Below are 26,624 nucleotides of genomic sequence, written 5' to 3' on the forward strand. Positions count from 1 at the left end.
ATGGTAGAGCAGGTGAGTGGGCAGCACCAGACCAAGGCAGGTGCGAGCAGGCTCCCGATCACCCCGCAGATGGCTACCTGCATTAGTGGCAGGGGGTGGGGCCACTGCCTGGCTCCCAAGCTCGGAGAGAGCCGGGTGGGGGGCCCTGCTCCGACTGATCATCCCACAGATACCAACCAGTGGCTGGAAGGCACTGATTGCCTGATTGGCCCCAGGCCCCAGGTTGTGATGGAGAACTGGGGGTGGGTGGCAGCGACCAACCTCCCGCGGTGCCCAGGTGGAGGGCTGCAACCTCTCGCCAGACTACCTGGGGGTGTGAGTCCCTGAGACGGAAGTGCGGTGAGAATGTGGGGTGTCCGCCAAGCTTGCTCTCACTCCCCCTGCTACCCTCCCCTGGGACACAGGGCTCATGCACTGGGGAAGCCCCCGTACCCCGGTACCGGTCGCCTGTGAAGAGCCAGGCTGTAGCTGCCAGGACTGCAGGGGGCTGGTCGGGCTCCCCATGGGTACGTGCAGAAGCTGGTCTGCGAGGCCGGCCGGGAGACAGCGCGCTGCCCATCTGGCTTCCGTGTGGCATGGCTGGATGGTCCAGAGGCCCATGCTGTGCCCGGGCCCGTGGTGTCCAGCCGCACTCACCACATCTCCGCATGGGGACTTGGGTGCTGTGACTCAGGCGGAGGGGTGCGTGCAGAGGCCCGGGTGCTGCTCAGGGCCCAGAGGTCAGCTGGGACCTGCTCTTCCATGCCAGACACTCACACTTTGATCACTGGGCAGGCCTAGGGACTGCACCTGTGCACAAATTTCGTGCACTGGTCCTCTAGTACAGTTAAAAAGTTATCTTCAACAGGACACTCTAGGAATGCTGAGCTGCTTTCTCATGGTTCCAGCCCCCAAGAACAGAGATTGTCCAGTCACCAGGGAGAAGCTTTCAAGGAAGGGGTGGAATAATAGCAGGAAGGGGAAGAGAGAGAGAATATTCTGCTGTCCCCAGTGTGGAACTGGCATGTGTTGTAAATGTTTCCCACCATGTCCCGCGTAGTTCAGGGTTCAGGATCTGGAAGAGGAGCCGCACACAAATGAAAGAAAAGACAAGATAATTTGGGAATATTGGGGGGCCAGGCGGGTAAGTCCAACTCAAGAGGAAGGACTTCCACCGGTGCTCAGGCTGTACCAATCTTTTATAGTCAGAGGTAAACAAGGCAATGGTCGCCATAGTTACACAGTTCTTGTGAGTTTCACCTGTTTTGCCCATAGTTACACTTCCTGCACTTTCCTCAGCCCATTAGCCTCGCAGATAAGATCCAGGGAGTGTTATAAGGTCAAGCCTAATTAAGCTAAGAGGACTGAGCCCTCTAAGCTGGGACTTGTTTGTGACTTTGCCAGCAGGTCAGTCCGAGGCTCAATCCTATATTGGTTCCCCACAGCATGGATACCAAGCTGGGGGATGTAATCGCAGGAGCCTGAGGAAGGGGTGGGGAAGCATGGGCTTTATCAGGTCTATGGGTTTAGAGCCCCTGCCCAACAGAATTCCCCTTGCTGTGTTGAGTATGCAAGCCTGGGATTCAGGGAAGGGGTAGACTTTGTGGGGTGACAGCATAATCTGGGTAGTGAACTTGGCCTTTACCAAGGCACAGATGGAAGTCCGGACTACATTGCCACACAGGGACCCCTGCCTCACACCTTGCTAAACTTCTGGTTCCTGAATTAGGAGTTTGGGGTTAAGGTCGGCTTTGGGGGTGGGTCAAGTGTGGCCCTCCTTTTGCCCTGTTCCCTTCTCTGTCCCCAGTCTAACCCAAATTACCTCCCTCTCCTGTTACACCTCTTGTTTAGATGATCATGAAAAACATGTATTTGATTTTTAATCAAAAATGCTTTATTTTCTGTAAATGTGTCTTTTGGCACTCATGATCTTTGTTCTCCTCCTTCTTCCCACCTGCCCACATCCTCAGATGAGAGAGATGTGGCTGAATGCAGATATCATGCTCAGGACCCTCCAGATCACCTTCCAGAAGGTACTAAAAGGGGAGGAAGAGGCTCCCACATGGAGAGAGCTGTTTCCTGTCTGTTTTCTCATCTGTAAAGTGGGCATTAACAGCAATACCCATCTCTTCAGTTATTATCTGTTGGATTTAAATGGAAGGTGTTTAGAACTGGCTCTGACATGTAGTAGGTGCCCAATAAATGCTTTCTTTTTTAAATTCTTTGCACCACTTTTCTGTGTTTTAAATATCTCATGTGTATAACAGCTGCAGTATGTGTTCTGGCCAAACAGAGGGCTCCACAGCTATCCTGACTGTATTTTCGCCATGGTGGAGGATCTTGTTACCTCCAGGGATCTGGCCCCAGCCCCCTCTGTGTCCACTGAAGGTTAAGGAAATTGGGGTCTGGTGGGACAGAGGGGACTGGGAATGGGGAAAGGAGGCTTGGAGAGAGTCTTGCAGTTTGAATGCCTATTTTTGAGTAACCTGAGACCACACTTGTTCATATTGTATCAACTGAAATTGTTAGCATTTATTGAAGGTCAACTGCCTACTGGGGAGTAAACTCAGGAGTTGATGCTCAATAGATGTAAGCAATTAAAGAGTTGTCTTATTTTTTAAAATATATTTTTTATTTCAGAGAGGAAGGGAGAGGGAGAGAGCGATAGAAACATTAATGATGAGAGAGAATCACTGATCGGCTGCCTCCTGCCTGCCCCACACTGGGGATTGAGTGTGGGGCAGGCAGGAGGCAGCCGATCAGTGATTCTCTGCAACCTGGACATGTGCCCTGACCAGGAATTGAACCATGATCTCCTGATTTAGAGGTCGACACTCAGCCAATGAGCCCGCCAGCCGGGCAAAAGTTTTCTTCTTTTAAACTAAAATCTGGGGGTTCTGAAAATCAAAAGGCCCCCAATCCCAAATGCCCACTTAAAAGGGATTGTGGGCATGCCTTAACTGGGCTCTGATTCTCGCGTTTTAGCATGGGATGTGGATAAACAGGTGTCCTTTGTACTATGGATTATGTGAAACAGTTGCTCCTGACCCAGGTACAATGAGGGCATACGTGTATGCCTGTGCAGTGCAGTCTCCTGCCTCTGAGGGCCTGCTTGCTCTTGTGTCTCATCTCTCTGGCCCCGAGGCTCCCACCTAACTTCAGCCTCTCAGACCTGGTCCTCCCAAAGTGGTAGCAGCAGCCTGCAGTTGTGCAGGCAGAGCGCAGGTACAAGCTCAGGCTTCTCCTTTCAAGGATGCATCCCTCCTTCTCATCTTCCCTTCTCAATGACTTCTTCCCCTGTCAGGAGTAATACAGTTTCCTGTACCATGCTGTGGTTCAGATGGTCTTCTCAGAACTCCAAAACTTGAGTCCCCATTCCCAGAACCTCCAGGCAGTACCAAGGCGCCCTTTCAATCCACCAACACCATCAGACCAAGATCCAGAGCACAGGTGCATGACCACCACCATCACACATCCAGCTTCTGGTCTCCTTTTAGGAGCAGGGACTAACTCACTATGATGTCTACCTTTGTCCTCCTACTTGCTCCCTTCCAGACTATCTCCTCTTCAGCTTACCCCACAGAGCCCACAGTGATTCCATCAGGAGCCTGGCCAGTTTTCTTGAAGCCTCAGGTCCTTCCCTCCTGTCTTTCCCCAGAATTGTGGCCCACTCTTTGATGATGCCATCTTCCTCCAGAGTTTTCTGGCTCTTCCTGCCATGCCTGCCTGGCCTACCTGGTGTTTTCCTCATGTACCTAGCTCCAGTCCCTCATTCTTCCTTTTCTAATTTCTCATGCTGGGAGACTAACCCTTTCCTCATCCTTGAAACACCAGACTCTTTCTTGCTGTTCAGTTCGCTAAATTGATTCATCCTTTCTTTGAATTGATCTCTGGGAATCCATGCCAATATGACTCCTTAATCCCAGAGAGCCCATTGCCCATGCCTCAAAGGCTTGCCCAGTGGTCCCATGTTAGCCCTTTCCAGCTTCCTCAGTCATTAATCAGCACATATTTCTTTCTTTTTTTAATTTTGTTTTATTTCTTTAAGTATTAAAAAGGGTATTACATATGTCTCCTACCCCTCCGCCCCCCTTGGCATTCCCCGGGTCTCCCCTACCACCCCAGTGCCTTATGTCCATTGGTTATGCTTATATGCATGCATACAAATCCTTCGATTGATCTCTTACCCCCCCTCCTGCCCCCCAACCCTCCCCAGCCTTCCCGCTGTAGTTTGACAGTCTGTTCGAGGCGGCTCTGCCTCTGTATCTATTTTTGTTCATAAGTTTATAATGGTCTTTATTATCCATAAATGAGTGAGATAATGTATTTTTCTTTCATTGACTGGCTTATTTCACTTAGCATAATGCTCTCCAGTTCCATCCATGCTGTTGCAAATGGTAAGAATTCCTTCTTTTTTACAGCAGCATAGTATTCCATTGTGTAGATATACCACAGTTTTTTAATCCATTCATCTGCTGATGAGCACGTAGGCTGTTTCCAGATCTTCGCTATGGTAAATTGTGCTGCTATGAACATAGGAATGCATATATCTTTTCTCTTTGGTGTTTCTGGTTTCTTGGGATATATTCCTAAAAGTGGGATCACTGGGTCAAATGGGACTTCCATTTTTAACTTTTTGAGGAAACTCCATACTGACTTCCATATTGGCTGCACCAGTCTGCATTCCCACCAGCAGTGCACAAGTGTTCCTTTTTCTCCACATCCTCTCCAGCACTTGTTGTTTGTTGATTTGTTGATGATAGCCATTCTGACAGGTGTGAGATGGTACCTCATTGTTGTTTTGATTTGCATCTCTCGGATGATTAGTGACTTTGAGCAAGTTTTCATATGTCTCTTGGCTTTCTGAATGTCCTCTTTTGAAAGTGTCTATTTTAAAGTCCTTTGCCCATTTTTTAAAAAAATATATTTTATTGATTTTTTTACAGAGAGGAGGGGAGAGGTATAGAGAGTTAGAAACATCGATGAGAGAGAAACATCGATCAGCTGCCTCTTGCACGCCCCCTACTGGGTATGTGCCCGCAACCAAGGTACATGCCCTTGACCGGAATCGAACCTGGGACCTTTGAGTCCGCAGGCCGATGCTCTATCTGCTGAGCCAAACCGGTTAGGGCCTTTGCCCATTTTTTGATTGGGTTGTTTATCTTCCTTTTGTTAAGTTGTATGAGTTCCCTATAAATGTTGGAGATTAAACCCTTATCGGTGATAACATTGGCAAATATGTTCTCCCATGTAGTAGGATTTCTTCTTGTTTTGTTGATGGTTTCTTTTGCTGTGCAGAGCTTTTTATTTTTTATTTTATTTTATTTTTTAAATATATTTTTTATTCATTAAGATATTACATATGTGTCCTTATCCCCACGTTGCCCCCTATACCCCCCCGTGCCCCCCCCCCCCCCCCCCCCCCGTTGTACGTGTCCATTGGTTAGGCCTATATGCTTGCATATAAGTCCTTTGGTTGATCTTTCTCCCTTACCCCCACCCTCCCCTACCTTCCCTCCAAGGCACGACAGTCCAATCAATGTCTCTCTGTCTCTGGATCAGTCCTTGTTCATCAGTTTATGTTGTTCATTATATTCCACAAATGAGTGAGATCATGTGGTATTTATCCTTCTCTGACTGGCTTATTTCACTTAGCATAATGCTCTCCAGTTCTATCCATGCTGTGGCAAATGGTAAGAGTTCCTTTTTCTACTTCCTCTTCTTAAAGAATACCTTTCAGCATTTCATATAATGCTGGTTTGGTGGTGATGAACTCCTTTAGCTTTTTCTTATCTGTGAAGCTCTTTATCTGACCTTCTATTCTGAATGATAGCTTTGCTGGATAAAGTAATCTTGGTTGTAGGTTCTTGGTATTCATCACTTTAAATATTTCTTGCCACTCTCTTCTGGCCTGCATGGTTTCTGTTGAGAAATCAGCTGACAGTCGTAAGGGTATTCCCTTGTAGGTAACTGAGTTTCTTTCTCTTGTTGCTTTTAAGATTCTCTCTTTGTCTTTTGCTCTTGGCACTTTAATTATGATGTGTCTTGGTGTGGTCCTCTTTGGGTTCCTTTTGTTTGAGGTTCTCTGTGCTTCCTGGACTTGTAAGTCTATTTCTTTGACTAGGGAGGGGAAGTTTTCTGTCATGATTTCTTCAAATAGGTTTTCAATATCTTGCCCTCTTGCTTCTTCTGGTACCCCTATAATTCTGATGTTGGTACGCTTGAAGTTGTCCCAGAGGCTCCTTACACTATCATCATATTTTTGGAATCTTTTTTCTTTTTTCTTTTTTGGTTAGGTATTTTTTGTTTCTTCGTATTTCAAATCTTTGACTTGATTCTTGGGATCCTCTTGTCTGCTGTTGGATCTCTGTTTATTATTCTTTATTTCAGTCAGTGTATGCTTAATTTCTAGTTGGTCTTTTTTCATATCCTCCACGGTCTCACTAAATTTATTGGCGGTTTCCAGAAAATTCTTGATAAACCTTATAAACGTGGTTTTGAAGTCTATATCCAGTCGTTTGCTTTCCTCCATTTCTGTCATTTGTGATCTGTTTCTTTGTCTCCGCATTTTTTATGCTTCCCTGTGTTGGTAGAGTGGCTTTTTGTGCTAGGTGTCCTGTAGGGCCCAGTGGCTCAGCCTCCCCAGTTACGTGAGGTGTACACTCTTGGTGCACCCCCTTGTGGGCTTTATGCACAGTCTTCTTGTAGTTATGCCTTGATTGTTGTAGGATCACTGGGAGGAATTGACCTCCAGGTCAATTGGCAGTGAGAATCAGCTGTGTCTGCAGTGGGAGCACTTCTGTGCTGAAGACACCCTTCTGGGGCAAGACTTGCTTCAGTGGGTCTTTGGTGCTCACTGAGTCTGCGCCCTGAGTGTGTCCCTTAGGGATCTGAGGAGTTGTAATCGGGATGGTCCCCCTCTGACCACTGGGTACACTGGCTATTGGATCTAAGGAGGTGCTAATTTAGCCTCTGTCTGAGGTTACCCAGCAGGAGCTATGAAGAGAACTGCAGATTCCCCTTCCTTTTTTGGAGTTTGGAGGTGCCCTGATGAGGCCCAGCTGTGAAGCAATGCAAGCTGCTGTGGGGCCTTGGGCCTTCCTTGGAAGTTCTGGGTCTGTCTGACCCAGCTGCAATTTGTTAGGTAATTTTCAGGTTTCAAAGGGCCACGGCCTTCATACGCAAAAGCCTCTGCCGCAGCCTGGGTGGGGCGGGGTCTCAGGGAATCAAAGGGCGGAGCAAGCAGCTATGGCAGATCCTCAGCCCTGCCCTAAGGGGCCCCGAGCCTCAGTGTCCCGGTAATTTAATTGCTGCAAGCACCTCTGAGGGAAAGCCGCACTCAAGTTCAGAGTTCTGCCTGATGCCAGAAAGTCCAGTTTCTCCCCGTATGAGTCCTGGGTCCCCAGAGACTTCCTGGAACCGGAGTTCAGAGCAGTCAGGAGCTTGTGACTCCCTCCTGATTCAAAAAGACAGCCGCGTCCTCAGGTACCAGCCCCTTTCCCCATGCGCTGGAGCCTCCGTACCTTTGCACTTTACTTCCGCAGCTCCTCTGAGTCTCAGTGTGCTTTTCTCTTTTCTTCTAGTTGTAGAATTTACACTCAGCCAACCTCCCTGTAGTTCTGGATGATGTCCGTTTTGTCTTTTCGTTGTATTTTTGAAGTTGTTGTGGGAGGCAGCAATTTCCAGGTGTTTACCTATGCCGCCATCTTAGTTTTTTCCAGAAGCATTTTATTTTATTTATTTTATTTTATTTTATTTTATTTTTATTTTTATTTTGAAAGAGGAAGAGTTTATTTATTTTTTTCATATTTTTTTGTTTGTTTGATTTATTGCTTAAAATACTACATATGTCTCCTTTTTCCCCCACTCTTGACAATCCCCTGGCCTCCCCTACACCCAGTGTCTTATGTCCATTGGTTATGCTTATATGCATGCATATAAGTCCTTCACTTGATCTCTTACCCCCCGCTTTTCCCCCCCTACCCTGCCCGGCCTTCCTGCTGCAGTTTGACTGTCTGTTTGAGGCAGCTCTGCCTCTGTATCTAATATTGCTCATAAGTTTATAATGGTCTTTAGTACTCATGAATGAGTGAGATCATGTGGTATTTTTCCTTCATTGACTGGCTTATTTCACTTAGCATAATGCTCTCCAGTTCCATCCATGCTGTTGCAAATGGTAAGAGTTCCTTCTTTTTTACAGCAGCATGGTATTGCATCATGTAGATGGACCACAGTTTTCTAATCCATTCATCTACTGATGGGCACTTAGGCTGTTTCCAGATCTTAGCTATGGTGAATTGTGCTGCTATGAACATAGGGGTGCATATATCCTTTCTGATTGGTATTTCTGGTTTCTTGGGATATATTCCTAGAAGTGGGATCACTGGGTCAAATGGGAGTTCCATTTCTAGTTTTTTGAGGAAGCTCCATACTGTCTTCCATAGTGGCTGCACCAGTCTGCATTCCCACCAACAGTGCACGAGTGTTCCTTTTTCTCCACATCCTCTCCAGCACTTGTCGTTTGTTGATTTGTTGATGATAGCCATTCTGACAGGTGTGAGATGGTACCTCATTGTTGTTTTGATTTGCATCTCTCGGATGATTAGTGACTTTGAGCATGTTTTCATGTCTCTTGGCTTTCTGAAAGTCCTCTTTTGAAAGGTGTCTATTTAGGTCCTTTGCCCATTTTTTGATTGGATTGTTTATCTTCCTTTTGTTAAGTTGTATGAGTTCCCTATAAATTTTGGAGATTATGCCCTTATCCGATATGACATTGGCATATATGTTTTCCCATGAAGTAGGCTTTCTTGTTGTTTTGTTGATGGTTTCTTTTGCTGTGCAGAAGCTTTTTATTTTAATGTAGTCCCATGTGTTTATTTCCTCTTTAGTTTCAAGTGCCCTAGGAGATGTATCAGTAAAGAAATTGCTTTGGCATATGTCTGAGATTTTGTTGCCTTTGATTCTTCTAGAATATTTATGGTTTCCTGTCGTACATTTAAGTCCTTTATCCATTTTGAGTTTATTTTTGTGTATGGTGTAAGTTGGTGGTCTAGTTTCATTTTCTTGCATGTATCTGTCCAATTTTCCCAACACCATTTATTGAAGAGACTATCTTGACTCCATTGTATGTTTTTGCCTCCTTTGTCAAATATTAATTGAGCATATTGGTTTGGGCCGATTTCTGGGCTCTCCATTCTATTCCATTGATCTCCATGTCTGTTCTTGTGCCAGTACCAGGCAGTTTTGAGAACAGTGGCTTTATAATACAGCATGACATCTGGTATTGAGATCCCACCTACTTTGTTCTTTCTCAAGATCGTCGCTGCTATTCGGGGACTTTTTTTATTCCAGATGAATTTTTGGAGAGTTCATTCTAGATCTGTGAAATATGCCTTTGGTATTTTAATGGGAAATGCGTTGAATTTATAGATTGCTTTCGGTAGTATGGACATTTTAATGATGTTGATTCTACCAATCCATGAACACGGTATGTTCTTCCATCTGTTTATGTCTTCCTCTATCTCTTTTTTCAACATCCTGTAGTTTTCTGAGTAGAGGTTTTTTACCTCTTTAGTTAAGTTTATTCCTAGGTAGCTTAATTTTTTTGGTGCGAGGGTAAATGGGATTGTCTTTTTAGTCTCTCTTTCTGAAAGTTCACTATTGGTGTATAGAAATGCCATACATTTCTTAGGGTTAATTTTGTATCCTGCTATATTGCCAAATTCATGCATGTATTAAGTCTAGTAGTTTTTTGATCGAGTCTTTTAGGGTTTTGTATGCATAATATCATGTCGTCTGCAAATAAGGACGGTTTTACTTCTTCTTTTCCAATTTGGATGCCTTTTATTTCTTCTTCTTGTCTAATTGCAGTGGCTAATACTCCCAGTATTATGTTGAACAGAAGTGGAGAGAGGGGGCATCCCTGTCTTGTTCCTGTTCTTAGGGGAAATGGTGTTAGTTTTTGTCCATTGAGTATGATGTTGGCTGTGAGCCTGTCATATATGGCTTTTATTATGTTGAGGTATGATCCTTTTACTCCCACCTTGCTTTGAGTTTTTATCAAAAATGGGTGTTGAATTTTGTCAAATGCTTTTTCTGCATCAATTGATATGACCATGTGGTTTTTTTCTTTCAATTTGTTTATGTGATGTATCACGTTTATTGATTTGCAGATATTGTACCATCCTTGCACCCCTGGGATAAATCCTACTTGGTCTTGGTGTATGATCTTTCTGATGTACTGCTGGATCCTATTTTCTAAGATTTTGTTGAGGATTTTGGCATCTATGTTCATGAGGGATATTGGCCTGTAATTCTCTTTCATTGTGTTGTCTTTACCTGGTTTTGGTATTAGGGTGATGCTGGCTTCATCGAATGAGCTTGGAAGTGTTCCTTCCTCTTGGATTTTTTGTAGTAGTCTGAGGAGGATAGGTTTTAGTTCTTCCTTGAATGTTTGGTAAAACTCCCCTGTGAAGCCATCGGGTCCTGGGCTTTTGTTTGCTGGAAGCTTTTTGATGACTGCTTCAATTTCTTCCATAGTTATTGGCCTATTGAGATTTTAAATTCTTTCTGATTGAGTTTTGGAATGTTGTATTTTTCTAGGAATTTGTCCATTTCCTCCAGGTTGTCTAGTTTGTTGGAGTAGAGTTGTCCATAGTATTTATTAACAATCATTTGTATTTCTGTGGGGTCTGTTGTTATTTCGCCTCTATCATTTCTTATTTCGTTTATTTGGGTCCTCTCTCTTTGTTTCTTGGTGAGCCTGGCTAGAGGTTTGTCAATCTTGTTTATCCTTTCAAAGAACCAGCTCTTGTTTTCATTTATTTTCTGTATTGTTTTTTTGGTCTCTATGTCATTTATTTCTGCTCTAATTTCCATTATGTCCTTCCTTCTGCTCACTCTGGGGTTTTCTTGTTGTTCTCTTTCTAATTCTTTGAGTTGTAGAGTTAGATGATTTACTACCATTTTTTGTTTTTTGAGATAGGCCTGTAGAGCTATAAACTTCCCTCTCAGGACTGCTTTCATTGTGTCCCATAGGTTTTGGATTGTTGTATTTTCATTGTCATTAGTTTCCAGGATGTTTTTAATTTCTTTGATCTCATTGGTAACCCAATCAATATGTAATAACATGGTATTCGGCTTCCAAGTGTTTGAGTATTTTGGGTTGTTTTTATTGTAGTTTATTTCTAATATTATGCCTTTGTGGTCTGAGAAGATGCTTGGTATGATTTCAATCTTCTTGAATTTGGGGAGACTTTGTTTGTGACCCAATATGTGGTCTATTTTTGAAGATGTCCCATGAGCACTTGTGAAGAGTGTATATTCCGTGGTTTTGGGGTGAAGTGTTCTGAAGATGTCTATTAAGTCCATCTGATCTAGTGAGTCATTTAGGATTGCTGTTTCTTTGCTGATTGTTTGTCTAGAGCAGCCATGGGCAAACTATGGCCCACGGGCTGGATCTGGCCCGTTTGAAATGAATAAAACTAAAAAAAAAAAAAAAAGACCATACCCTTTTATGTAATGATGTTTACTTTGAATTTATATTAGTTCACACAAACACTCCATCCATGCTTTTGTTCTGGCCCTCCGGTTCAGTTTAAGAACCCATGTGGCCCTCGAGTCAAAAAGTTTGCCCACCCCTGGTCTAGAGGATTTTTCCAGTGTTGTCAGTGGTGTATTAAAGTCCCCTACTGAGATTGTATTGTTGTCGATCTCTCCTTTGATATCTTCCAGGAGTTTTTTTTATGTATTTGGGTGCTCCTGCCTTGGGTGCATATATGTTTATCAGGGTTATATCTTCTTGTTGTATTGACCCCTTTAGTATTATGAAGTGGCCTTCCTTATCTCTTGTTATGGCCTTCACTTTGAGGTCTATTTTGTCCAATATAAGTATTGCTACCCCAGCTTTCTTTTCCTTTCCATTTGCCTGAAAGATATTTTTCCATCCCTTCACTTTCAGTCTGTGTGAGTCCCTTCTAATGAGGTGGGTCTCTTGTAGACAGCAAATATTTTTTTATCCATTCAGCCACTCTGTGTCTTTCGGTTAGAGCATTTAGTCCATTTACGTTTAAAGTTATTATTGAAAGGTACTTGTTTGTAGCCATTTCTTTTTTTGTGCGGCTGTTTTCTTTCTGAGCTTTTTATTTCTTCTTTTTACACCAGTCCCTTTAGCATTCCTTGCATTGCTGGCTTGGTGTTGATAAACTCCCTTAGCCTTTTTTTTGTCTGTGAAGCTTCTTATTTCCCCTTCAATTTTGAATGATAGCCTTGCTGGATACAGTATTCTTGGATTCAGACCTTTGCTTTGCATCACTTTGTAAATTTCTGTCCGTTCTTTTCTATCCTGGTGTGTTTCTGTTGAGAAATCATTTGTTAATCTAATGGGAGATCCCTTGTATGTAACTTTCCATCTCTCTCTTGCAGCCTGTAAGATTCTCTCTTTGTCCTGAACATTTGCCATGGTAATTATCATGTGTCTTGGTGTGGGTCTCTTCGGGTTCACCTGGTTTGGGACTCTCTGGGCTTGTGTGCCTTTTTTCTTCGCCCCCTCAGGGAAGTTTTCTGATATTATTTCTTCAAATAGGTTTTCTAATCCTTGTTCATCTTTCTGTTGTTCTGGCACCCCTATTATTCGTATGTTGTTTCTTTTCATGTTGTTCCAAAGCTCCCTTAGGTTCTCCTCCTGTCTTTTAACTTTTTTCTCCAATTGCAGTACATTTTGGGTGTGTTTTGCTTCCTTGTCTTCTCATTCACTAATTTGGTCCTCCACTTCTCCTAGTCTACTGTTGATACTTTCAGTGGTGTTTTTTATTGCAGCTGTATCGCTCTTCATTTCTTCTTGATTCTTACATAAGTTATTGAGTTTTTCATCTGTTTCTTCTTGCTTCTTGCATAAGTTGTTGATTTTTTCCTCCATTTGGTTTATGCACTCTAGGACCGTTATTCTGAATTCTTTTTCTGTCATTTTGAATGCCTCTGTATCACTTAGCTGCTTTTCTGGTGAGTCCTCCTTTTCTTTCCTTTGGGTGTTTCTTTGTCTACCCATGTTTGATCTCGCTGACATATCTAGATGTTGAGTCTTTCAGGGGCTGCTCCCTGGGTAGCAGTGGCTTCTCGGGCTGTGGTTGCTCCTCGGGCGGTTGCGGTAGCAGCTGCTCCTCAGTTGGCAGCAGCTCCTCTGGTGGGTGCTGTTCACAGCTGTGGTGGCTCTTCTGACTGGTTAGGGGAGGCTTCACGTATAGCTTCAGGCGAGACCTGACCTTTCCGTGAGAATCAGGACTCCACGTAGTCGCGCTGTCCCAGATCCGGTGTCTCCGGGTTTGCAGCTGATCTCTGGATGCTGGGTCTTTGGGACTACAGTATACGTTTCCAAAAAACAGCTACTCAAGATGGCATGGTCTCCGCGGCTGAGCTGGCGATTCGGGGGAGATTTCAGCCGCAGTCTCCAACTTTCAATCTGCTTTCTCAGGATTCCTCTGCCGTTCCCAGCTGCAAACTGCCTCTCAGCTGAATATCCTCTGCTTATTCGGGCTGTATGTTACCCGCTTTAGCTGCTCACCCTAACAGCTCCGGGACAAGGCACAGGACACGTCCATCTATACCTCCGCCATTTCTAAGTCTGTGCGCACAGCCCCCTCAGCCACAGGGACCCACCCAGAAGCTTTTTATTTTGATGTAGCCCCCTTGTTTATTTTCTCTTTAGTTTCCAGTGCCCTAGGAGCAGTATCAGTGAAGAAATTGCTTCGGCATATGTCCAAGGTTTTGTTGCCTTTGGAGCACATATTTCTTGATGCAGCCCACTTGCTGGGCCTCCTGTCCAGTTCTACAGACATGAAATTGACTCTCCTTTGCAGCAGAAATTACACACCCTTGTCCTTAAGACTGCTGTCCATTTTGAAGCTATCCTTTCCTCCTCTTTATTTATCTTATTTATTTTTTCTTAATCCTCACCCCAGGATATTTTTTTCATTGATTTTTAGAGATTTGAAGGAAGGGAGGGGTGGGGATGGGGGGCTAGAGAGAGAAACATCAACGTGAGAGAAACACATTGATTAGTTGCCTCCCGAACACACCCCAACCAGGGTGGTGAAACGGAATTTTTGGACTGGAAGCCGGATTCTTTGTCCGCTGGAGTTGAAAAATGAATCCACGACAGAGAATAGTATAGCAAAGGTGGAGATTTATTGAAGAACAAGTACATACTCCCATGTGGGGAGAGGGAAAGAGTCCCACAGAATGGACTCCCACGTGGTGAGGTGGAAAGAGTCCCACCGACTTCTTGTTTCCATGGATTATAAAGGCTGCAGGTCCTATGCCCTGATATCCCTCTGATTGGTCAATATTCCCTTTTGAATTGGTTACTATAGTAACTCCTGAGCTGAAATGTCAAACATCACATGAGACATGTGAGGTCCTCCTCTCATTGTCCTCCTATTCTCTCTGGGCTTTTTTCCTCCTTTATTTTGTAAATATAGACCTTTGGGGCTATTTCCAGTTCCCATGCCTTATGGAAATGTATTTGTTCCTGCTCCCTTGTCTTATGGAAATGTACCTGCAGCTGACTTCCTTGTGTTATGGAAATGTACCTTCTCCCAATCTGTATTCCTGTGTTTTTCCATGGACCCCAATTCTAAAAATTCCCTAAACCTGCCTATATTCCTATAAAATTCGTTTCAATCCCCCCTCCGATTAGGAAACCCCAAATGCCGTTGGGGACAGGAGATGCCACATCTTTCTGGCTGTTTCCTGCTGGTAATGGGGTCATAGCTTGGGGTGGCAGTCAGAACCCCATCAGAAGTGGGTGGTCTAAGGGTTCACGGAAGATGGATGTAATGGCCTCCATTTGCTGTTCCCTGTGGAGGACCATTTGTCGCTTTAGGGCTTCTAAATGGGAGGATATGAAACATACCAAAGGTTAAACAGGCAATGGTTAAAGATGAGTAATAAAAAACAGTATAAACCAAGGTCTGAGAAGGGGAGCTAGCTAATAGGGATGGCATTATATATATCTTTAACTAGAAGCCTGGTGCATGAATTCATGCATGGGTGGGTCCCTTGGCCTGGCTGGTGATCTGGACCAATCAGGGCTGTCTCTCACACCTATCGGGGCTTGGGGCCGATTGGGGCAGGCCCGTGGAAGGTTGGCTGGCTGGCCCACCCCAGTTGGCCCCGATCCAGGCGGCCGGCCGGCGGGAGTGGCCACCCCATCAGAGCCGATTGGGGCGGGCAGGCCCGGGGAAGGGACCACGGGAGGTTGGCCAGCCAGCCCATCCAGTCAGAGCAAATGGGGGTAGGTCTGGGGGGGGGGGGGGGAGGCTGCAGGCCAGCTAGGGGGAGGGGCTGTGGGAAGTTGGCTGGCCACAGGAGGTTGGCTGTGGGAGCACATTGACCACCAGGGGATAGCTCCTGCATTCAGCGTCTTCCCCCTGGTGGTCAGTGCGTGTCATAGCTACTGGCCAGTCATCCAGTCGTAATGGTCACTTAGGCTTTTATATATATATAGATTGGTGCCCAGACTTCTGGGGCAAGAGGCTATGAGGCCTTCCTTTTAGCTAAGCTGCTTGCAGTAGAGAGTGTTATTCATGGCACAGACTTTGCCCTGCCCAATCGAGGGCTTTTCTGTGAATAAAAATCTGTCAGGCTTACTTGGGGCTCCTTGGATGAGTAGGTAGTCCTCTGAGGAGCCAGATTGAGAGACCCCCAAGCCCCATCAGTCCTGTTGGGCAAGCTGGTCAGCAGCCCTGTCCCAAGGGACCTCAGTCTCCAGGGGCAGTCCAACTTCCAGTGGTTTCCTTGACAGGTAGAATAGGGCTTTAGGAGTTCACCATGTCCGTTGGGACAATTCCGGCCCATAAGTCCAATCTGTCTACAGTTGTAGCAGGTGACTGGGACTGGCCATTCGTATCTAGGCTCTGACTGGGGGCTCTTGCCTTGCCAAAGCGTGGCACAAGGAACCTTGGTTCTGGCCTGGCTTCCCCTGTTTCTCCTTTTTCCTTATTCTGGTCTCTTATAGAACTCAGAAGTGGTAACTTTCAGGAGATTTTTTTAAAGTACTTTTGGGACCAATAGCCAATTCTTGCAACCTCCTGATGTCTGGGATAGCCTGAGTGATAAATTTGTCCTTTAAAATTAGCTGTCCCAATTCTGAATCTGGGGTAATGTTGGTACACTTAACCAAAAGCCTTCTCGAGCCTTCCAAAAAAGGTTGAGGGGTTTTTGTTATCTCCTTGACTAATAGTGGTTAATTTAGAGTAGTTAACAGGCTTTGTTTTATTACATTTGAGGCCTTTTATAATACAGAACTGGCAATGCTTTATTTTCTAGTATATTTTGCTTTTCAGTGGCAGAGAGGGTCAGGTGTAATATGAGCATGATATACATTTGGTCTCTATATGAGAGATCAAATACTTGAATGAGGTTTTGGAAGACCTCAATATATTTGCCAGGGTCTTCTGAGAACTTTCCTAGATCACTTTTAATTTGTCTCATGTCCCGGGTAAGAAGGGGATCTAGGCTAAACTATGGCCATATCCTTCTTCTGTCTTGGGGTAAGCTAAGGTTGGCTCAGCCCTGGGTGGGGGTGCAGTCTCCGCCCTCTCTCTCAGTGGACTTGGGTTGTTATTGCCAGGAGCAAAGGATTAAATTTATAGTTTCCCACCTGCCTTTGACTTGGCCCCTAGAATAAAGAAAGCCTGGATATATGGGACTTCCAACTACTTCCCATTTTTCCTACTGAAAAGATTAAAACTTCCTTCTGGGGCTAGTTTTCACTATTTTCTAGTTGGCACTTGAGGCCAAACCTGAGGGCAGAGAGAGATTAGGTGGGTCAATATTATCCCAACTTTGAGGATGTATCCTAAGGGCTGTCTTTTAGGTAAAGTAGATAACATGCTTCCCATCTGAAAGAAGAAAGAAAAGAAAAGAAATTATACAAGGATGACCAGCATCCTTGTACCCACAAAGGACATCCTGCATCCACTGTGTACGCCTCTTTTATGGGGTTAGGGGCACATCCCCCTTCCAACCAAGGGTACCTTTGCCAGTGAGATGCCTCCTCTCCTGGCCAAGGGTGTATTTTGGAGTTAAGACCTCACACGTAAATCTGGAGTGAGTGGCCCTTACTGCGTACGGTCACAGTCAGGTGGAATAACCATACTTTACCACTGCACCCCAACTACCCAAGCTTACGCAGAGGTCATGGGTTCCTCCCTTGTCTCCTGGGGGAAGTGTGTATAAACCATGTCTTGCTCTGTGATTAAAAAGGGCCTGAACTGACCATAATGTTTTGAAGTACCCACTGAACTGGATAGGTTGAAGTACCTGCTAAACTGAATTTCCAAGGGGTCTACTCTAGGATGAGGACTTAAGAGAGTTTACACAGTATCCGGAACCCTGGTTCTGCCAGTATCCAGGAAAGTATAAACAGCTCTGATCCCTGCCCCTTGTATGCCCTCAGTATTAAAGGATTTATCCTCTGTCTGATTTTTGGGGAAAGGATGGAATCTCTTTCTGGCCTGATTTTATATTTTAAACTCCCTGTTTATTGGCTTGATTTTTAGTTTTTATTGACCCTTAATTTCTGTTGTTTTATTTCCAAACCTTAAAAATGCCATCTTAGCCGAAACCGGTTTGGCTCAGTGGATAGAGCGTCGGCTTGCGGACTGAAAGGTCCCAGGTTCGATTCCGGTCAAGGGCATGTACCTGGGTTGCGGGCACATCCCCAGTAGGAGATGTGCAGGAGGCAGCTGATCGATGTTCCTCTCTCATCGATGTTTCTAACTCTCTATCTCTCTCCCTTCCTCTCTGTAAAAAAATCAATAAAATATATTTTTTAAAAAAAATGCCATCTTAAAGATTTTTATCTCCTTTTAAACAGGGCAACCAACTTGGTTGCTCCCCTGAAAAACACCTGGGAGAGGGACATGCTAGTTGCCTTTGCAGGGAACAGTTTAGGTAAAAGGCACACGTTCTTAGTTTTTATTAATGGTGAATATTGGTGGAAAAGATTTTTATTTCCCCCTTTTTAAACTTAAATTTATCCCTGAATATTTTGTGTTCATCTGTATATTTTACTCAGGTATGTTAGAAAGGGGTTACTACCTTCTATATATCTAATAATTCTGTGAAGTTTTACAAATCCTTATTTAAAGATCTGACCTGCTTAGAAGCCTGCAATTTAGAGTAAGTTAGAGTCCTTTCCATGGGTTTTTCTAAAGACTTAAATGCACCAAAGTAAGGCAATGGCTGTCCAATGACAAAATTTAAAAGTGGCATGGTTATATATTTGTTTAAAATGCAATGGATAAAACCTTTACTTTATAATATCCTGAGACAACAACCTTCTAGTACACAAACAATTTGTATATAAAAAAATAACATGTGGCACATGGCTTATTGCCGACCATATATTAAGTATTGAAACCAATTTATAAATCCCAGTAAATGAAATATAAAATACCCAGAGTGTCATTGGCAGCTGCAGAGAATTATTACACTTGCCCTTTTTCCCTGACTGAAAGTTTCCGTTTTGAACTTGGCTTTAAATCTGTGTAAGTTCTTTTCTGAAGTAGACTGAAACCTTTATGACATTCAACGTATATGTATTTAAATAGAACATTGCTATTAATTTTTATTTGACCAAGTTTCCTCACGTAATTTCAAGTATATTGTATTGGTTTAATTTAGTTCAAAAATATTTCTTTATAGGGAGAGAGAATAAATCTTTGCATCACCTCAGGGCCCTTGGGATGTCACAAAGCTGTCTCATTAAATTCTTGAAATATTACACTTGGAAAAGCTGTCAAATATACCCAATTTAAAGATTATTAAAATTTAAACTGGCTTTAACATTAAAGATTTGGTCCAGACCACTCAATTAATTGTTGAATTAACAATTGTTGAATTAACAATTAATAAATTGTTCAGTGGTCCAGACCACTGACTTAATTCTTTTCAATCTGGCTAATAAATTGTTATATTTTAATAATTCCACAGTATACTTTGAATTGTAGAGAAAATGCTGGGAGGACATGATTACCTTCTGCCCATTCCCTTGCTGCCGTGCCCCCAAGGGGAACAGAAGCGGCTGCTCTTTAGCCAGCCTCAGTTCAGCTTAGGCCAGCCTCAGTTCACCCTTAGGCCAGTGGATAAGGGTGTCTCCAGCACAGGCATCATAGGCAGGCACGGACCACATGGTCCCCAATACCTATGCTGCCTACTGGATGTTTAATGGACATGATGCTGGGCGGGGCCCTGCCTCTTTTCTAAGCACCTGCACAGGTTTTGCCAGTGCTGTCTCTTATTCTGCCACTTTTAGAACCAAAAGCCGCTTGTCTGAGTAAAACTGCTCTTTTTTTTTTCTTTTTTTTTTTCCTTCTCCCACTTCGCTCCAGGCGGGGAAGACAATGGTTTGTCAACCATGGGTAGGCTACAACTTCAGCTAATGGTGTTTGTTTAAACTTCCCTGGGTTAACATATATGTAACCTTCACAAATTTTACACTTTGAAATTAGCCTTAGAATTTTAAAATCTTAACCCAATAAAATAACCTTTGGTTCTGAGTAACACAGAGCCTACACAGAGCACAGACAGAGGGCTTTCTATGTTCACAAAGACAGTGAAGAGCAAACTAAGCTAGCAAAGCAATCAGTAACCAAGGTACATCACAGACAAAGAGACTCTCAAGATTCAAACCCTGCCACATGTTCAGACTATCCACAAACAGCTGGGCCCCAGCAAGGTGGGACGTGCCCTACCTTTAAACATTGATTCAACCATCAATAGAAACATTCTTATACACAATATTTACAAGTTCGCACAATCCACTGACACTCGACAAAGCACTCCGTTAAAAAGCAATGTCTCGAAGGAAACCAAGATGGCAGCATAGGTAAACACCGGAAATTGCTGCCTCGCACAACCACTTCAAAAATACAACTAAAAGACAAAAAGGACACCATCCAGAACCACAGGAAGGCTGTCTGAGTGGAAATTCTACAACTAGAAGGTAAGAGAAAAGCACACTGAGACTCAGAGGAGGTGCAGAAGTAAAGTGCAGAGGTACAGAGGCGCACACAGAAAGGGCTGGCAACTGAGGACACGGTTATCTTTTTCAATCAGGAGGGAGACACAAGCTCCTGGCCCAGAACTCCAGTTCCGGGCGGGTCTCTGGGGACCCAGACTCATACGGGGAGAAACTGGACTGTCTGGCATCGGTTGGAACTTGAGGGCAGCTTTCTCTCAGAGGTGCTTACAGCGAATACTGAGGAACACTGAGACCCGGGGCCTCTTAGGGCATAACTGAGGATCAGCCATAGTTGTTTGCCCTGTTGATTCCCTGAGACCCCACCCAACGCGAGCTGTGCTCAGAGGCTTTTGCATATGAATGACCTGGCCCTTTGTAATCTAAAATTACCTCACAAACTGCAGCTGGGTCAGAGAGACCCAGAACATCCAAAAGAAGGCCCAAGGCCCCATAGCAGCTTGCATTGCTTCACAGCTGGGCCTCATCTGGGCACCTCCAAACCCCAAACAAAGAAGAGGAATCTGAAGATCTCTCCATAGCTCCTGCTGGGTAGCCTCAGGAAGAGGCTAAATTAGCACCTCCTTAGAGATCCAAGAGCCAGTGTACCCAGTGGTCAGAGTGGGACCATCCAATTACAACTCCTCAGATCCATAAGGGACACACTCAGGAGGCAGACTCAGCACCAAAGCCCCACTGAAGCAAGTCTTGCCCCAGAAGGGTGTCTCTAGCACAGAAGTTCTCCCACAGTAGACACAGCTGATTCTCACAGCCAATTGTCCTGGAGGTCAATTCCTCCCAGTGATACCTAAAACAATCAAGGCTTAAGTACAATAAGACTGTGCACATAGCCCACAAAGGGGTGCACCAAGAGTGTCCACCTCAGGTAATTGGGGAGGTTGAGCCACTGGGCCCTATAGGACACCTAGCACAGAAAGCCACTCTATCAACACAGGGAAGCAGCCAAAATGAGGAGACAAAAAAAGGGTCACAAATGACGGAAATGGAGGAAAGCAAACTACTGGATATAGAGTTCAAAACCACGGTTATAAGGTTTTTCAAGAATTTTCTAGAAACCGCTGATAAATTTAGGGAGACCCTCGATAAATCTAGTGAGATCCTCGAGGATATGAAAAAGGACCAACTAGAAATTAAGCATACACTGACTGAAATAAAGAATATTATACAGAGATCCAACAGCAGACTAGAGGATCCCAAGAATCAAGTCAAAGGTTTGAAATACAAAGAAGCAAAAAACATCGAACCGGAAAAACAAAAAGAAAAAAGAATCCAAAAATATGAAGATAGTGTAAGGAGTCTCTGGGACAACTTCAAGCGTACCAACATCCGAATTGTGGGGGTGCCAGAAAAAGAGAGAAAGCACGACATTTAAAACCTATTTGAAGAAATAATGACAGAAAACTTCCCCTACCTGGTGAAAGAAATGGACTTACAAGTCCAGGAAGCACAGAGAACCCCAAACAAAAGGAATCCAAAGAGGACCACACCAAGACACATCATAATTAAAATGCCAAGGGCAAAAGACAAAGAGAGAATCTTAAAAGCAGCAAGAGAAAAACAGTTACCTACAAGGGAGTACCCATAGGACTGTCAGCTGATTTCTCAATAGAAACTATGCAGGCCCGAAGGCAGTGGCAAGAAATATTCAAAGTGATGAATAGCAAGAACCTACAACCAAGATTACTTTACTCAGCAAAGCTATCATTCAGAATTGAAGGTCAGATAAAGAGCTTCACAGATAAAAAAAAAAAAGCTAAAGGAGTTCATCACCACCAAACTAGTATTATATGAAATGCTGAAAGGTATCCTTTAAGAAGAGGAAGAAGAAGAAAAAGGTAAAGATACAAATTATGAACAACAAATACACATTTATCAACAAGTAAATCTAAAAATCAGGTGAATAAATAATCTGATGAACAGAATAAACTGGTGATTATAATAGAATCAGGGGCATAGAAAGGGAGTGGACTGTCAATTCTCAGGGTGGGGGGGAAAGGGTGTGGGGGGTGCGGGAAGAGACTGGACAAAAATCGTACACCTATGGATGAGGACAGTGGGGGGGGGGGTGGTAAGGGCAGAGGGTGGGGTGGGAACCAGGTGGAGGCGAGCTATGGGGGGAAAGAAGAGGAACAACTGTAATAATCTGAACAATAAAGATTTAATTAAAAAAAAAAAAAAAGCAATGTCCCTTGCCCCTGGTTTGGGGAACTGATCCTCCCAGAACCTCAATATTTTTCCAATGGACTATTTTGACCATGTGGCTTGCCTGGTTGCCTCGCATATACTCCCCTTGTGTCATTTTCACCATTTTCTAAAGAAAAACCGTCTTGGGCCTATTCTATAGCATCCACGAAGAGATTGGGCTCAGGCCAAGAGGCCAACCAAAATCAGGTGGGGTGTGAACCCTTGAACTAGCCTTTCCCTCTACATGGGTATAGAGAGTCCCAGAAGCATCCCTAATTTGTGAGAAATGGCTCACCTATCCAAATTTCAAATGAGGGACTGGGAAATAAAAACATGGTGAAAATGAGACTTTTAAGAACACTCCTGAGAGTGTGCAACCATTTTACAGAATCACAATAAAGGTGAGAGGCTAACTTAACAGCTGTGCCTGGCTGTAATGCTGAATTCTCTAAAAGGCTAAAACTTCTACTGGGTGGTGGCAGAAGTGGCTAAGGGCTGTGATTAATTCCTATTATGCCTGATGGAAAGATCTAGAGTCACACTCGTATGCCAGGAGTGGGGAAACAGCTGGTCCCCCATTTCTTAACTCTCACCTAGAAGTTTTTCCCCCAGTACCCTTACTATAAAGGCCTGCACAAATGGAGACTGAGGAGTTAAGCTTAGTGGGATCTGGACTGCGGATGCAGTGGTTTTGGCTGGATACTATTTGAACTGACTGAGGTAGAAAGCAGAAGAAAAAGGCAGATGAAAGGAGCAGTGAAGGAAAGAGAGAAATGCCCGCTTTAAAGATGACAGCCAAGTTTAAGTGCTGGCAGGCATCCGTCAGTCTCCAAAGTTATACAAGAGACAGAAAAGGCAGAGGGACAGACTCTCTGGCTACTCACCATTCAACATGAAGAGGGTTGACTGACTTACTGAGAAATTCCTGGCCAACGCACCATTTGAAACAGAATTTTTGGACTGGAACCTGGATTCTTTGTCCACTGGAGTCGAAGAACAGAATGGACTCTTTCCCTCTCCCCTTGTGTGAGTCTGTACTTGTTCTTCAATAAATTTCCACCTTTGCTATACTGCCCTCTGTCTGTGGAATCATTCTTCGACTCTGGCAGACAAAGAATCTGGGTTCCAGTCCAAAAATTAAGTTTCAGTGGAGGCCAAACCTGCAAAACAAGTATGTGCCCTTGATCAGGAATCAAACCCATGACCCTTCAGTGCATGGGCCAACACTCTAACCACTGATCAACACTGGCAAGGTCCCCTTTTCTTTAGATGCCTCTTCCTCATTCTTTTATTAGATAAACAGTTACACATGTCAATTGTCTGGCACCAATTCATCTCCAACAGGAATCCCCAATTAAGGGTGTGGTGAAAAAGGAAACGTTTTTTCGTGCAGAACAGCTAAAGTGTGATATAGCACAGCTATGAGAATAGCACCACTGTGAGGCAGCCTTAGGGCCAGGCAGGCCTAGGGCCAGCCCCTCTGCAGCAGTCAGCTCCAGACTAGGGAGGGGGAGATGCAGTCTTGAGTTCCAGTGGAAAGGGAAAGATTCCTTTCAGAGCCAGAGGGGAGCTGGCTATATGGACAGAAGTCTCCACCTCTGGTCCCTAATTAGTCTGTTGTCATGCAAATTAGGACTTCAAATCCTCACAGTTTGGTCCAAAAGGCACAGTTCTGATGGGTCAGAACAGAGCTGCTCTGGTTGATTGTAGGTGCCACAACTCTGATTGGATGGGAAAAGCCTCAGTCCTATTGGTTGAAATAGGATTCCAGGAACTCCCTTATAAGGGCTTGCTCAGATAGCAGGAACACAGTTCAGTGCAGGCTTCTTCCTGAAGTGCAGTTTGCAGTAAGAGACCTCTGTGTAGAAATGCCTTCTAAGCACTTTGTTTTTTAAGTTTGAGCCACCAGGAGCCCTTCTTAGTTGGCATCTTCTTTCTCAGCGATCTCACACAGAAAAAACCACCCCTCAATACTAATACTTTGTGCCACTCACCTGCCAAACTGGCCTCCTCTCCATCCACTGACCTTGCCAGTGGCAATGGGGACAGGAAAGGAAAGCCCGTTACCCAGAGACCCCTCCCTCCTCCGCTCCTCTCCCCACAACTGTGGGCTGCCTGACTGCCTGAGGCGGGAAGGAAGCCTGCGGTTTGTGCACCAGGCCTCCCTCCCAAACCCTCCCTCCCCCAGGCGAGCTGTTTCACTTCCTCCCGAACTCCCCTCAGGCAGGAGTATCTCAGTGCCCCACAGCCTTCGCCATGGCTGATACATATGCGGTGGTGCAGAAGCGCAGGGCTACTTCTGGCCCCGGGTCAGGGTCTGGGGCATGCAGCACGGAGGGGGCACCGCTCTACAGCCATGTGACGCCAGGCACCCGCTGGCCGCAGGCACCCACAGAGGAGGGGGCACAACTGGGCGGTGGTGAGTTGACAGGCCGGGGGAGGGGTTGGGGAGGGCCGGCCCCATCTCCTCCTGGGGACCCCCACAGCTGGACCCTCTGCCCCAGGCAGATCTGGCCACCGCCTGGCTGCTGGTCACGACCGGAAGTGTCCCAGGCCAAACCACAGGGCCTGCACTGGGTGCGCTTCTCCGGAAGTCACCTTGTTTGAGCAGAGGTCTGGGACCTGCCCCCTCCTCCCTTCTCCCTCATTCCCACCCCCACCCTCTACGGGAGCCCATGCGTGAAGACTGGTTTCCTGCCTGCAGTTCCTGCTGACCCGAGCCCTGCTGGGCCTGGCACATACGAGGACGTGGCTGGTGGATCTCAGACCAGTGGTCTAGGTAAGTCAGACAAAGCCCAAGTTTCTGGGACTCTGCAGCTTTGGCTGAATTCCAGAAGTTTGGTGTTTTAAGGATGGCGGCATGGGGCTCTGGGCCTCGGAGTTCTGTGGATGGGGCTGCAGTGAACCAGGAGAGTCTGAAGGCTTGAAGATGGCTGTACCTAAGTTGCTTACCTCTCCACATCTTAACTTCTCCCTGAGACACATGGTGCCCTTCCTTTCCCAGGTTTCAACCTGCGCATTGGGAGGCCTAAAGGGCCCCGGGACCCTCCTGCGGAGTGGACCCGGGTGTGAATGCTGCGCCCAGCCTGCCTGCTACCCCACATGGGTGCCTGGACTGCTGAAGGTTGTGCTCTGCTTTGTGAAGTGTTGGGAATGGAAACACTGGGCCTGGATCAAAATAAAATTTCTCAGAGTGGGAAAAGTGGGGGTTTTGTCCCAGTAACTATAGCATTCAAGGCTTGAGGTGGTAGCTGGGAGATAATGATTGGTGAGACTGAACTGGGTAGTTCAAGAATGAACATTAGGGATGGGTTCAACCCCAAGGGCCCCCCAGTTGTGAAGGGGAGGATGAACAGATAGGCTTCTGGAGACTGCCCCCATCACCACATAATAGACCAGTTCATCTCAGTATCTAAGCCTCCCTTCCTCAGACATTCAGCTGTTGATACAGAAAGATGGATGGACCTTGAGAAAGACTATCCCCCACTATTCAGACAGATCCAAGCTAGGCATGACAATAGTCAAGTAGGCTTATTTTATTTTTTAATATATATTTTTATTGGTTTCAGAGAAGAAAGGAGAGGGAGAGAAAGACAGAAACATCAACGATGAGAGAATCATTGATCGGCTGCCTCCTGCATGCCCCCTACTGGGGATTGAGCCTGCAACCCTGGCATGTGCCCTTAACCAGAATTGAACCTGGGACCCTTCAGTCCACAAGCCAATGCTCTATCCACTTAGCCAAACCAGCTAGGGCAAGTAGGATGATTTTAAACAGGTGAAAAGATCTTCAGATGAGTAGAGAAGAGAGGGAGATCCCCAAGCTGGACAGGCAGATAGCCATACCAGTAGACTTTCAGAGGGACAGTTCACACAGCTGGATGGACACATAGGCATCCTCTTAGCTAGCCAGATATGCCCTCCCCCTGGTGGGCAGACAGACTCCCAGCTAGCTAGATGGATTCCCAGCCAAATAGACAACAGTCACATCGACCCTTCAATACACAGATACCCCAATCAGCCGGCTAGACTCACAACCAGGCAGATAGGTGGACCTCCAGACAGGTGAACAAACTCCACTAAGTCACCAACTACACAGAACCCACATTTTGGCAGACAAATTGCGGTACCTCCTGATGGGAAGACAATCAGGTCAACTCCCAGGCAGTCAACATGAGCATCATGAGCCAGACAGAATCCTTACTACCTCCCAGCTAGGCATACATTGTAGATCAGCAGATCCTTCAAACAGACTTCCTACTAGCCAGAGGGACCTCCAGCCCCTCAGAAAAATAGGACTCCAATGACCCTTAATTGGACAGATGGACTCCCATTTCTACAGTGAGACTATCCTCAGCCAGAGAGATAAGTGGACTTCAAGCCAATTGGTTAGTTAAATTCCAAACTAGACAGTCAACTC

General features: G+C 45.2%; 1 protein-coding gene across 1 annotated transcript; it reads left to right on the top strand.

Moving 5' to 3' along the window:
- On the top strand, nt 1–25,468 carry PTPN18 (protein tyrosine phosphatase non-receptor type 18). Its single transcript, XM_036298933.1, is given in 12 exon segments — nt 1–12; nt 405–506; nt 1,595–1,723; nt 1,950–2,033; nt 2,247–2,319; nt 2,322–2,367; nt 2,965–3,048; nt 3,124–3,210; nt 3,295–3,498; nt 24,364–24,623; nt 24,909–24,983; nt 25,209–25,468. Coding segments are annotated over 12 exon segments (1,224 nt in total). The 3' UTR covers nt 25,277–25,468.
- Nucleotides 25,469–26,624: the final 1,156 nt, after the last annotated feature.

Source organism: Myotis myotis, unplaced genomic scaffold, assembly GCF_014108235.1.
Source record: "Myotis myotis isolate mMyoMyo1 unplaced genomic scaffold, mMyoMyo1.p scaffold_m19_p_3, whole genome shotgun sequence".
Taxonomy (NCBI): domain Eukaryota; kingdom Metazoa; phylum Chordata; class Mammalia; order Chiroptera; family Vespertilionidae; genus Myotis; species Myotis myotis.